The sequence below is a fragment of the Salmo salar genome, chromosome ssa09 (genome assembly GCF_905237065.1).
Source record: "Salmo salar chromosome ssa09, Ssal_v3.1, whole genome shotgun sequence".
In the NCBI taxonomy this organism is placed as follows: domain Eukaryota; kingdom Metazoa; phylum Chordata; class Actinopteri; order Salmoniformes; family Salmonidae; genus Salmo; species Salmo salar.
Window position 1 is genome coordinate 66512153 of NC_059450.1, and position 13740 is coordinate 66525892.

The 13740-nt window shown below is 43.7% G+C and overlaps 1 protein-coding gene across 3 annotated transcripts; it reads right to left on the reverse strand.

Moving 5' to 3' along the window:
* Window positions 1–28: 28 nt before the first annotated feature.
* Window positions 29–11140, reverse strand: LOC106611649 (cytochrome c oxidase assembly protein COX18, mitochondrial). 3 transcript variants are annotated; one of them, XM_014212074.2, is made up of 7 exons: window positions 11005–11140; window positions 4717–5142; window positions 3492–3592; window positions 3001–3167; window positions 2749–2864; window positions 1774–1881; window positions 29–830 (listed from the first exon to the last, which is right to left on the reverse strand). In XM_014212074.2, exons 2-7 carry the CDS (start codon window positions 5128–5130, stop codon window positions 663–665), a joined length of 1074 nt encoding a protein of 357 aa, XP_014067549.1. In that variant the 5' UTR covers window positions 5131–5142; window positions 11005–11140; the 3' UTR covers window positions 29–662. The 3 variants fall into 3 exon arrangements, with proteins under 3 accessions (XP_014067549.1, XP_014067550.1, XP_014067551.1); XM_014212075.2 differs by lacking the exon at window positions 11005–11140 and adding an exon at window positions 10047–10843; XM_014212076.2 differs by lacking the exon at window positions 11005–11140 and adding an exon at window positions 5366–5457.
* Between the last annotated feature and the right edge of the window lie 2600 nt (window positions 11141–13740).

Here is a 13740-nt window from a genome sequence, read left to right on the forward strand (position 1 = left end):
TTACTCTGCAATTAACCAAATGTCACAGTTAATACAAAATGTTTTATTTTACTGATGTAACTTAATTACTTCAACTTTGAGCACATCTGATGTCATCAACAATTTCTGGATCACAATAAAATTCACAAAATAACAAACCTTTCATGCAATTCACACTGAAAGTTCAAAGTACAAATGAAGTATCCATTGATCATCCATGACTGTGATCGTTATCTTAAACACATTTCTTGCATGTCATTTGCCAGTTACAGAGTTACATTGCCAGTTAGTCTTCAATCACAACACCATGTTATCCTGGGTAGAACAGGAAGTGGTTACCTTTCAAAGTAAACCTGCATGTACATGCTACAGTATATACCAGTCACAAACATATCTTGACACTGACTTGGTTTGTCAGATATGGACGTGTTGGATACTCCATGTGCACAGGTCTGATTCTCTCTGATGGACCGTGGTCCACTCTAGATCTTAGTTTAGTGGTCACCAACCCTGGTCCTGGAGAGATACAGGGTGTACAGTGCAGGTGTTTGTTCCAACCCAGCGCTAACACACATGATTCTTCAACTCATCATGAAGATTGACTGAATCAGGGGAAGGGGCTATGGCATTGACATGATTGGGGGATACAGTCTCTTTCTCTACTATCAGATGGAAAACCTCTTTCACTTGATGTATTTGGAGACAAAGGAGGAAGCGATGTCCCTGTAAGGCGTGTCCGAGTCGGAGCGCGTGGTGGGGATGCGGCACAGCCTCTGGAAGCGAGGCGAGCGCAGGAGCAGGTTGTGGCCCAGTCCCACACAACTGGAGCTTAGCCAGTACAGAGCCATGGACTGAGGAAGGGAGAAAGAGAGCATTCAGCATAGACAAATAAGCAAAGTTGAATTCCATGCATAGCCGTAAAATTTTATTCAACCGAAAGCTTTAGAAAATTAGGTGCATACGGTTAGCCCTTCATAATTATATCTGAAAAAAGCATTACCAAACACCACCTTGCTAAAATATATATCTAACTAAACCAAAGATCGTGAAGAGCTTCTGATTTTTTTCAGTCTCCCTTGCAGCATTTCACAAGGCCTACTCTCACGTGGAACAGCGTTTTGGGTTCCTCTTCTGCAGTTTCTTATGCAACTACGATGGTGCTCCGAGGGAGACACAACAAAAACTACGCTCCAGATTATCGAATCAGATTGAGGGGGGGCTAGATTGGGAGGCTGCATCAGTGTACCTGGGAAAGATAGGAACGAGAGAGGGCTTTCAAAGCCCGATGGGGGTCTTCAGGGACAAACAGGGTTTGTCTATGGCAACATCTGCCCAACTGTAGTGTACAGAGTGTGTATGTGTCTTTTGCACAGTGTCCCAGATAAGCGGGACGTCCTGTGCATGGGTCTGTGGACTTGGTGGAACTATCACCAAAGTCGGGGAGAAAACATCCTCAGTGTTTTCTGCTATCACCATTTAGGTGGGCTTCTAAACAAAGTGTTAGTCTCATCCATCCCTTACGTAATGTGATGGGTGGATAGGCGCACGGGGCAATGGAGGTTATGCCTGTCTGGGCAAGAGCGAGACAGAGGTGTGGCTGAAGTCTTTTGTTTCAGCGCTAGTGGGAGGGTGTTGCCATAGGGGATGGCTAGTGAAATGTGCTAGCTGTCTTAATGTACAGGGGGAAAGTGATGTGGCATGTTTAACAGCTTTTGTGAGGACATGTTGTTGAAGGACAAATGGTTTGTGGTTGCGTGTGCTGACACATACAAGCATGCAGACACACACACTTACGGAGGGCACGGTGGCAGCTATGGGTATCATCAACAGAGAGATCCCTCTGATAAAGTTGGTCACATACTTCTGGAACTTGGATGCTTCTATCCTCCGCAGAGCAAATACCTGACAACACAAATAAACTAGACTGAAGGGAAACGTTCACGGTGAAGATCTCGACATTCTCATTGCTACTGGGAAATGAATTCTGGTTTTTAATATCTATTCACGGGTCAGCGAGGGATGCAGAATGACCAATCTCAAATGTTATTTGTCACATGCTGTGTAGACTAACGGTGAAATGCTTAAAGGGATACTTCGGGATTTTGCCAATGAACAGCTCTACTTCCCCATAGTCAGATTAACTCATGGGGACCATTTTTATGTTTCTGCATCCAGTATGAAGGAAGTTACGTAGTTTCGCAAGCCAATGCTGACTAGTATTAGCACAATGACTAGATGTCTATGGGATCTACTAGCTTGCTAGCAGTTCCATAGACTTCGTCATTGCGCTAATGCTAGTCAGCAACTTCCTTCAAACTGCACACCGAGACATAAAAATGGTATCCACGAGTTCATCTGACTCTGGGGAAGTAGATAAAGGGATCCATTGCCAAAATCCTGAAGTATCCCTTTAAATCAAAAACAGATGTGACTATCAGAAAACTAGTCTGAACCAAGCGAGCAACTCTCACATCACTATCTTTTTCGTATCCCAGTAGATAATCTACGATAGTATGTTCTGTCCTAGCCTACATTTGAGTATTTCATTACACCAAAACCTGACACTCCACTCCACCCCCTGAAATCTATTGTGAGTTGAACACACGTCTATCTGAAAGCATGTTAGGTGAGGAGTGTCCTCTTGTAAAAACAACTGCCACAGGGTCTGAATACTAGGTGGATCAAAGCTTTCATCTAAAAGGTTTCCCTGTTGTGTGTCTAATGGAAGTGTTGTTCAAGCCGGGTGTGTTAGTTCGACCAGGGCCTCACCTCTGTGATGAGCAGGTTGATGAGGCCCAGAGAGACAGGCATGATCCAGGTAGAGTCAGGCAATGTCAGGTCGGAGAACCATAGAGTTCCCCCTACTGTCAGCTCTGTCTGCAATGCTGAAAACAAAAATCATATTTGAAATGTTTCATATTCCATTCCAAACTTAAAGCAAAACAAATGTGATTATGTAGCTTGTAGAAGATACAACAGACTTGATTGTGATTCAAGTCTGTGGTGAGTGTGGAGGTTTACCGGTGGCAGCATCAGTCACCCCCAGGCTCAGGTTGCGCAGGGCCAGGGAGAGGCATACCCACATGGGCAGCTGCACCCATACCAGCAGACTGGCCTTGAAGGGGTGGCAGTTATCCCTCACGTACAGCTCAGACACTATCCTCTTCAGGTTTTTCTTGAATTGGTATCTAATGGGACACAAAGGATGCCAGGCCATTAAGGAAGTTCCATTTTTAAAGGCACTACTTTTAAAACCTCATAGCTGACTTTGGAAAACTGACAGTGTAATGTATCAGTTGAACAACATGGAACTTTCCCATAGAAGTTCCATTGTATTCCATAACTAACCAGATCTAAAAAGTTAACTGTCATACATCATTACATTGACAAATCTCAAACTGCATGGAAGTGTGTTGTGTTTTGGTTAATATTTATAGGCTGTGGTTTCAGAGTTGGTGCCAAGCTCCCAGAGGCAGCCCTCCAGGAGCCCAGGTCAAAGGTCATTTATTCACCGGCAGTGTTTTTCCGTCCAGCCCTTCTCTTTGGCCCGCACCGAGATCTCGTAGCGCAGCCTCTTAGCCAGCTCCGCTATCTCCACTTGCAGGGCTTCAACCTAGCTGGAGGCAAAGAGAAGCATGGGGGTTAACTTTGATTCAACATGGACTCCCCCTGAAATGCAGCCAAAAGTTCTAAATTACACAGCCCACATTAGTAACCCAAAACTGGACATGGGTCGTAGAGGGAATCAGGCTGGCCAGGGAGCCTGGTCACAAAGGACCACTCTCTGAGTTATGACAACAAAACATTCAACCCGACTGCTCCTTTTTTTTTTTAAATCAAGTTCTCAAAGTCCTCCAACAGTCCGGGACCTTGATGTATTACAGCCAAATATCAAAGTCAAAAAGCTGTTTTTGTCATGATGACTCATCATGGAGGACATTCATAGGCTTGAGTAGAATGCTGCTGCGTGTGTGTGAGGCCTGATGGGAGCGATATGCTGACCCTTACTCTAACACAGTGGGAGAGAGAGCAGCACTGGGGAGGGGAAGAAAGGGAGGAGGAGGACACTGGGGGGAGAAAAAAAAACGGGAAAAAGAAACAACCGACAGCTGAGGAGGACGGAGGAGTGGGAAAGAATGCTTAATAAAGGCCAAGGGCTCAGCAATGTTTGCACAGTCACAGAGAAGCATTGGCTGACTTTAAATTGCCTGTCACAGTTCCCCAGAATGTGTGTAAACATCTTCCTGGGATGCTTCAGTAACAGACAAGGATGGGAGACCAGGGAGTTTCAAGTGCAGCAGAGAAAACCTTCCCATTGTGACTATATCATGTTCCACAGCCCACTTGTTTCACACAACAATATGGATGAGAACTTCAAATCCTGTTTATTTACATATCAAATTGTTAAGCAAATTATACATTACACCAGCGGTGCATCTCAACAGTCTAACGTAGCTTCCTCGTCTCTTTTCCTTGACCTGCACCCATATGTACTTGCAAAAGAGGTGAAACCAATGGTCGAGGCTTCCTGGATATTTGCTTTCAACTTGCCAGTTCTTGCATATCTGTGCAGATGAAGGAAATAAGATGAGGAAGAATGCCACATGACTTTAGACTATAGAGATGCACCCAAGAGCTTCTCAATCTCAACTCTGCCCCTGTTGGGACTAGTGTGGGCTGAAAGAAGAAAAAAAAAAAAACGACTATATAATGCTTGGTTCTTGATGCAACACAGACCTTTGCTATGATGACAGCCTGATAGGCTCCCAGTGGCAGTGTGACAACTGTCCTCAGGGCCACAGTGGTGCATACGATACTGGCCCACCATGGTAGACCTGTGGTCTGATGGACAGAGATCAGTAGCTGCTCAGTCAGATGGACAGGAGTAGAGTCTGCTAGGCTCTCATACCAGCCTGTACCGTTGGCTGTAGATGCTGGTCTACATGGCTGAAAGCATAAAGTTGATTCGAGAGGCAGACTAGGACGGAGACGTGGTAATGTGGCCACCCGAAGGGGAACGTGGCTGCGGTATGTTTTGTGGTGGTCACAGGCAAAGGGAGCGTGGGAGATGCTTCGAATGGGAGGTCTGGATGACAGGTGGCTGATTTGATGTAATATCCGCAGTGAGCCAGGTCTCACGTTCACGGTCATCTTCAGACAAATCTGTAGAGGAGAGGACCATTTTTAAGAAGTAGGCTTTGGCAAAAGAAGTTGTACAGTAGTATGTAAATCAATCACCATTGGCACATTTTTATTTAGCCTAGCTAGCAGCAATGACGGGCCCTTCTGTAAGGTAGACATACACGCCACCTAGCTAGCTAGCTACACAGGCAACAAGGTCAATGGACATTGGAACTTTTTCGCTTTGCAGCAAGTTTTCCATTACTTTAGGTCAGGTATTCCCAGACTGGGGTACGCAATGCCGTCTATACATTTGGTTGAGGTTTTTTCTCTCGCCTGAGTAGCCTCGTTTCACTGCCAAAAATAAAATTAAGCCATCTAGTGTTCAGCGAAATAACAACACAATGTCAAATACAGGTAGCCTAGTCAAATAATTAACATCCAATCACATTAACCGTTACTCTCTCGCGGGAATTCCACTAACGGTCCGTATGTAGCCAAATGTAGCTGCTGTTCATTCCGATTGCTTGAAAATGCTACTTCCAGCAGTACTACACCTGCACCTGTGGACGACACAAGTTGTTCTGCTTCCACAAGCACATCCAATGCTAGCATCAGTAATTCTACATTTGTTGTTAGCCCAGCTAGCATGGACACTGACAGTTGTGAATCTGATGCAGCTGAAGAGCTACTTCCCCCTTACCCGGGAAAGCACCGAACAACAGACAGGGACATTGGACCGTCAAAGAGGCGCAAATATGATGAGAACTACATTAATTTGGGCTTCACTTATATTGGGAGTAGTGCCTTTCCTCAGCCACAGTGTATTATATGTAAAAAAAGTTATATTTCACAACTCGATGAAACCTTCACTCTTGCACAGACATTTTAAAACAAAACATGCCAATTTGGAAAATAAGCCACGGGAGTTTGAGTGAAAATAAAGACGACTTTCGGTTAGTAAGACATGTATAAAAGCAACAGATACCATTAATATGAAGGGGCTAGAAGAGTCTTTATATGGTGAGCTACCGAGTGGCTAGGACAGGCAAGCCCCATACTGTTGTGGAGGACTTAATTCTTCCTGCTGCCGTGGATATGGCTGGAACAATGCTGGGGGGAAAGACCCCAAAAACTATATACAGACAATTCCATTGTCAAACAACACTGTTTCACGATACATCAGTGACATGGCAGGAGATGTTTTGAAACAATTGCTGCTTTGCATACAAGCGTTAAAGCTGGATGAGTCAACAGACGTGGCGGGTCTGGCACAGCTCCTGGTATATGTCCGTTAGGTTTATGGGGGGTCAATTAAGGAAGACATCCTCTTCTGCAAACCACTGGAAACCAGGACAACTGGAGAGGATATTTTTTAAATACTGGACAGCTTTGTGACATCAAATGGACTTTGGTGGTCAAGATGTGTTGGTATCTGTACTGATGGCGCAAAAGCCATGACAGGGAGACATAGTGGAGTGGTAACGCGCGTGCAAGCAGTTGCTCCCGACGCCACTTGGGTACACTGCAGCATCCACCTAGAGGCTCTTGCTGCCAAGGGAATGCTTGATAGCTTGAAAGACGTTTTGGACAGTGAAAATGGTTAACTTTGTTAAAGCAATGCCTCTGAACTCTCGTGTATTTTCTGCACTATGTAATGATATGGGCAGCGACCATGTAATACTTTTACAGCATACAGAGTGCGCTGGTTATCACCGGGCAAAGTATTGACACGTTTTTTTTTTAAATTGAGAGACGAGCTTAAAGTTCTTTACTGACCATAATTTTAATTTGTCTGACCGCTTGCATGATGACAAGTTTCTCACACGACTGGCCAATCTGGGTGATGTTTTTTTCTCGCCTGAATGATCTAAATCTAGGATTTACAGGGGCTCTCCAACTATATTCAATGTGCGGGACAAAATTGAGGCTATGATTAAGAAGTTGGAGCTCTTCTCGGTCTCCTTTAACAAGGACAACACACAGGTTTTATATGCATGATTTTTTGTGTGCAAATGAACTCAAGCTTACGGACAATGTCAAATATGATATAGCAGGCCTCCCGAGTGCATCGCAGTGCTAGCTGTGCCACTAGAGATCCTGGTTCGAGTCCAGGCTCTGTCGCAGCCGGCCGCAACTGGGAGACCCATGTGGCGGCGCACAATTGGCCCAGCGTCGTCCGGGTTAGGGGAAGGTTTGACCGGCAGGGATATCCTTGTCCCATCGCGCACTAACAACTCCTGTGGCTGGCCGGGCGCAGTGCACACTGACATGTGTAACCGATGTGAAATGGCTAGTTAGCGGTGGTGCGCGCTAATAGCATTTCAATCAGTGACGTCACTCGCTCAGAGACTTGAAGTAGGGTTTCCCCTTGTGTTGCAAGGGCCGCGGCTTTTGTGGCGCGATGGGTAACGATGCTTCGTGGGGTGTCAGTTGTTGATGTGTGCAAGGGTCCCTGGTTCGAGCCCGGGTTGAGGCGAAGAGAGGGACGGAACCTACACTGTTACATTGGTGCCGTGACCCGGATCATTGGTTGCTGCGGAAAAAGGAGGTCAAAGGGGGGGTGAGTGTAACCGATGTGAAATGGCTAGTTAGCGGTGGTGCGCGCTAATAGCATTTCAATCAGTGACGTCACTCGCTCAGAGACTTGAAGTAGGGTTTCCCCTTGCGTTGCAAGGGCCGCGGCTTTTGTGGCGCGATGGGTAACGATGCATTCGTGGGGTGTCAGTTGTTGATGTGTGCAAGGGTCCCTGGTTCGAGCCCGGGTTGAGGCGAAGAGAGGGACGGAACCTACACTGTTACACATGGTCGCCAGATGTACGGTGTTCCCTCCAACACATTGGTGCGGCTGGCTTCCGGGTTAAGTTGGCATTGTGTCAAGAAGCAGTGCGGCTTGGTTGGGTTGTGTTTCAGAAGATGCATGGCTCTCGACCTTCGCCTCTCCCGAGTCCGTACGAGAGTTGCAGCGATGAGACAGGACAATTGGATACCACGAAATTGGGGAGAAAAAGGGGTAACATTTTTTTATAAAAATTGTGATATAGCGAAGCACCAAAGTTGGGTGCGCAATTCCGTAGATACTTTCCCCGAAACGGATGACACAAACAACTGGATTCGTTATCCACCTACCGATATCTGAACAAGAGAGCCTCATCGAAATTGCAACAAGCGGTTCTGTGAAAATTGTATTTAATTAGAAGCCACTGCCAGATTTCTTGATTGGGCTGCGCTCAGAGTATCCTGCCTTGGCAAATCGCACTGTTAAGATACTGATGCCCTTTGCAACCACGTACCTATGTGAGAGTGGATTCTCGGCCCTCACTAACATGAAAACAAAATACAGGCCCAGACTGTGTGGAAAATGATTTAAGACAGACTCTCCAATACAACCCAACATTGCAGAGTTATGTGCATCCTTTCAAGCACACCCTTCTCATTAACCTGTGGCGAGTTATTCACAATTTTCGATGAACAAATAAGGTTTTATATGTAAGATGGTTAAATAAAGAGCAAAATTATTGATTATTATATTATTATTTGTGCCCTGGTCCTATAAGTGCTCTGTCACTTCCCACGAGCCGGGTTGTAACAAAAACTCACACTCATTCTTATGTTTAATAAATGTATCGTATAGTGTGTGTGTGTGTGTGGCAGGTTTAGAATGACGTCAAGAAAACAACATTTGAGAGTGTGCTGACCCTGGTGCTAGAGCAGGTACGCAGCTGGAGGTTGAATGTTTGAAGGGGTACGGGACTATAAAACGTTTGGGAACCACTGCTTTAGGGGAATAGGAACGACTCAAGAAAGCTGTTGTAAGCGAGCAGGTTATTTTACAACTAAAACCTCTTTGTAGCTAGTACATCATGTACTGTACTAGCCCTTGATCATGACTCTCAGTTCCATTACACATAAGAGTCACTGGACGAAGGCGTCTTCTGTACGGGGGAGTTTTGTCGAGAGCCCGCCGCTCGGTCTGAACATTAACACCCATCACTTGGTTTCGGAAGCATAAGGACCTTTTCTGTCTTATCTGATAATAATAATAAATAAAAAAGGTTACATTGATAAATACCTTTATAGGGTTAGTGAATTCCCACACGGCAATATCTCTATGTAAGTGTTTATGGAAAACCTCCCTTATCGGAGTTGCCAACAACCGGATGCATCCGGTTTTCAGAGATACAGCTAATTCAACATAGCTTCCTTTTTAGCTGATACATGAAAGTGGGAACTCTGCTTAGGCATATTTTAAAGCCTGCTACGTTAGGTTAACCAGAGAGGAAGAAGCGAGGGACAACTGGGGCCAAAATCTCTTCTCCAGCAGGTGGTGTTTTTTCCCATGTTTTTAACCCACCAGGCAAGGAGTTTTGGTATTGAGCTTAATAAGTGTGTCGGATTTGGTTAACAAAAAATGTAATGTTTTTTTTGCTACGCGTGGCATATTTGATCGAGTATTAGTTTCGTAATGATTAGGTTGTTACGAGTGTACTGATATAAGTACAAGAAAAATAAGAAAAATAAGAGTACCCACTTTATATCAGTTGTACCTGGTTGTCACTAGTTCCCACAGCCACAAAGTCATTAACCCTGCCAATTTTCACCATTTGAAACCTAACCACACTGCTAGACTTAAGACCAAAAATGAGCATTTTTGTTTTAATGAACGTTTACAATAGACAATTTTGAATATGTGTTTGTGGGAAACTAGCCGAAGAAGTTGTGACTTTTGTTCACACGCAGCATATCTGCCCTCTCATCGGCTGGAATGGTACCACCTGATCTTGCCCTCTCCCGAATGCCTTTCATTTTTGAAGACGTTTATTTCCATTGTTAGATCGGCCACTAGAGTATCTGGTCAATATAATGGATAATCTGTGGGTTAACGAAATGATAAACTAGGTGGTTCGAGCCCTGAATGCTGACAGCCGTGTTAAATCAGACCTCACCTTGATACATCTTGCATAAGAACAGTCCTTAGCCGTGGTATATTGGCCATATACCACACCACCTCGTGCCTTCTTGCTTAAATATACACTACCTGTACTAATTACCTATCGGCGTCTCCTAACACCTGTGTAAACTTTAAGAGTTAAGCCAAAAAACGTGTTGTCACTGAAAAATGCATATGGTTGCAACTGTTAACGATGTACAGTATGTTTATTTTGCATTTGTGAAATTATGTTGTGATGTGAACGTAAAGGGATTTATGTTTCTAGAACACTACCGCAATTGAGGATCGATTCACGTTTAGATGGAGTATTTGGCTGTTCTGGTTTCCAGAGCCAATTCACCTTTCAACAGAATGTAAGGTCATTGGATCATAAGGAGTAACGTTACGCTCCTTTAGTCCATTATGGGGCTAGTACTGCACATAAGCTATCTAATGTGAATCGGTTCTCAATTGCGACATGGTTCTAGAAACAAAGCGTTTTGCTTTTATATCACATCAATATACACAAATTAAAATACACTTAACGGGCTTTATCGCAGTTGACACTTTCAGTGACAACACTTTCTGGCGGCCTTCAGTTACACACAGGTGTTTGGAGCATGCTTGATAGCTAATTCATTAGCACAGGTCTGTCTTCCATGAACACGGGCTGCAACATGGAGATATGGCCATGTAGGAATCCTAACCTTGTAAAAGGCGTGTATCAATTCAACGTTTTGATTTTTGAAAATTGTTTCTCGCTGATAAGGTGCTCAAGCTTCCAAAACAGCAACGCAAGCGATGCGTGTTAAATGTTCGGACCGAGAGTCGGGGCTCTTAACAAAACATCCGGTACAGGAGACACCTTCATCCAATGACTCTTGTGTAATAGAACTACGAGTCACGAGGCTAGTCAGTGACATGCAATTGGCTAGTTATAGCATGTAGTACGGACAAAAATAATGCATTCTCACCTTCGTTCCACTTGCAGAAACTAATATTTAAACGTATGTCCCAAATCGAGTATTCATTTATGATTTCACCTCCAGCTGCCAAACGTGTCGAGGAAATATGACGTCTGGAAAAGAGTTAATACGCCTGTGAGAGGCTAGAGCATTAGCAGCACCTTGTGGAGAAAAGTATGTATGCCCTGAAACCTGCAATTGATCATGAAGGAATGCGTATTTATTTTTTAATTTTTTAAAATCTTTATTTAACTAGGCAAGTCAGTTAAGAACAAAATCTTATTTACAATGACGGCCTACCGGGGAACAGTGGGTTAACTGCCTTGTTCAGGGGCAGAACGCTTTAACCACTAGTCTACCTGCCGCGTATGAGTGATATGAGTGAATATTCCACCATTTTATCATATGTGTGCTTCCAATAGTTATGTCACACCCAAATGTATTTAACTTCTTTATCATTTCCGTGATATCTCTCTGAAAAGAAAAGTTCAGCCATTCTAAATGGGTCTAGAAACGTTATTTTCATTGGTTCATAGACCCACCCTTGAGCTAACATATCTAGATAACGTTGACCGTTAATGTATTAGGATACTTAGGCTATTTGTATTTTGTATTTATTATGGCTCCCCATTAGTTACTCTTCCTGGGGTCCATCAAAATTTAAGGCAGTTTATAATTTAAAAAAAAAATATTACAATACATTCTCAGATTTCACAACACTGTGAGGTTACAGGCCCCTACTCCACAACTACCACATATCTACAGTACAAAATCCATGTGTACGTGTGTATAGTGTGTATGTTATCGTGTGTGTATGCATCTGTCTGCGCCTATGTTTGTGTTGCTTCACAGTCCCCACTGTTCCGAAAGGTGTTTTTTTTTCAATCTAATTGTACTGCCTGCATGAGTTACTTGACGTGGAATAGTCATGGCTCTATGTCATGGCTCTACATAGTCATGGCTCTATGTAGTACTGTGCACCTTCCATAATCTGTTCTAGACTTGTGGACTGTGAAGAGACCTCTTGTGGCATGTCTTGTGGGGTATGCATGGGTGTCCGAGCTGTGCGCCAGTAGTTCAAACAGACAGCTCGGTGCATTCAACATGTCAATACCGCTCATAAATACAAGTATTGATGAAGTCAATCTCTCCTCCACTTTGAGCCAGGAGAGATTGACATGCATATTATTAATATTAGCTCTCTCTGTGTACATCCAAGGGCCAGCCGTGCTGCCATGTTCTGAACCAATTGCAATTTAAGTCCTTTTTTGTGGCACCTGATCACACAACTGAACAGTAGTCCAGGTGCGACAAAACTAGGGCCTTTAGGGCCTGCCTTGTTGATAGTGCTGTTAGGAAGATAGAGCAGTGCTTTATTATGGACATACTTCTCCCCATCTTAACTACTGTTGTTTTGACCATGACCATTTACAATCCAGGGTAACTTCAAGCAGTTTAGTCACCTCAACTTGCTCAAGTTCCACATTATTTATTACAATATTTAGTTGAGGTTTAGGGTTTAGTGAGTGATTTTTCCCAAATACAATGCTTTTAGTTTTTGAAATATTTAGGAATAACTTATTCCTAGCCACCCACTCTGAAACTAACTGCAACTCTTTGTTAAGTGTTGCAGTCATTTCAGTCGCTGTAGTAGCTGACGTATTGTGTTGAGTAATCCACATACATAGACACTCTGGCTTTACTCAAAGCCAGTGGCAATTCATTAGTAAAGATTGAAAAAAGTAATGGGCCTAGACAGCTGCCTTGGGGAATTCCTGATTCTTTCCGGATTATGTTGGAGAGGCTTACATTAAAAAAAGACCCTCTGTCTTCTTTTAGACAGGTAACTCTTTATCCACAATATAGCAGGGGGTGTAAAGCCGTAACACATACGTTATGCCAGCAGCAGACAATGATCGATAATGTCAAAGGCCGCACTGAAGTCTAACAAAACAGCCCCCACAATCTTTTTATCATCAATTTCTCTCATCCAATCATCAGTCATTTGTGTAAGTGCCGTGCTTGTTGAATGTCTTACTCTATAAGCATGCTGAAAGTTTGTTGTCAATTGGTTTACTGTAAAATAGCATTGTATCTGGTCAAACACAATTCTTTTGCCAGAAGTTTACTAAGGGTTGGTAATAGGCTGATTGGTTGGCTATTTGAGCCAGTAAAGGGGGCTTTACTATTCTTAGGTAGTGGAATGACTTTTGCTTCCCTCCAACACTGGGGGCACACACATTCTTGTAGGCTTAAATAGAAAATATGGCAAATAATATTTTTTCACCTCTTCCACACTAACTTTACGGAATTCAGAATTACAATGCTTGTCTTTCATAATTTGGTCAGATATACTTGGATGTGTAGTGTCTGCATTTGTTGCTGGCATGTCATGCCTAAGTTTGCTATTCTTGCTAATCAGGGTGAGCTTCACACAGTGGACTTCCTTCTGGGGCACACTGGCTTAGTGCTAACAGTATAAATCTGGTTCATATGCACAGGATTACTGCATGCAATAGCTGTAGGATCAGTAGAGGCATTCAGGGCAGTTACAGGGACATAAATGAGGTTACATACATTGTGTCTACTGATGCCCCTGGTGTAATGTACATTTGCTGAAGCATTATGACAATTCTGCGTCACAATGGTAGGGATTAGCTGAGCTGGGCTTGAGTCATTGATAAGTCATTGTCTCAACGCAGCCTTCTAGTGCTGTGAAAGGATCCAGGATCCCACATGATTTGG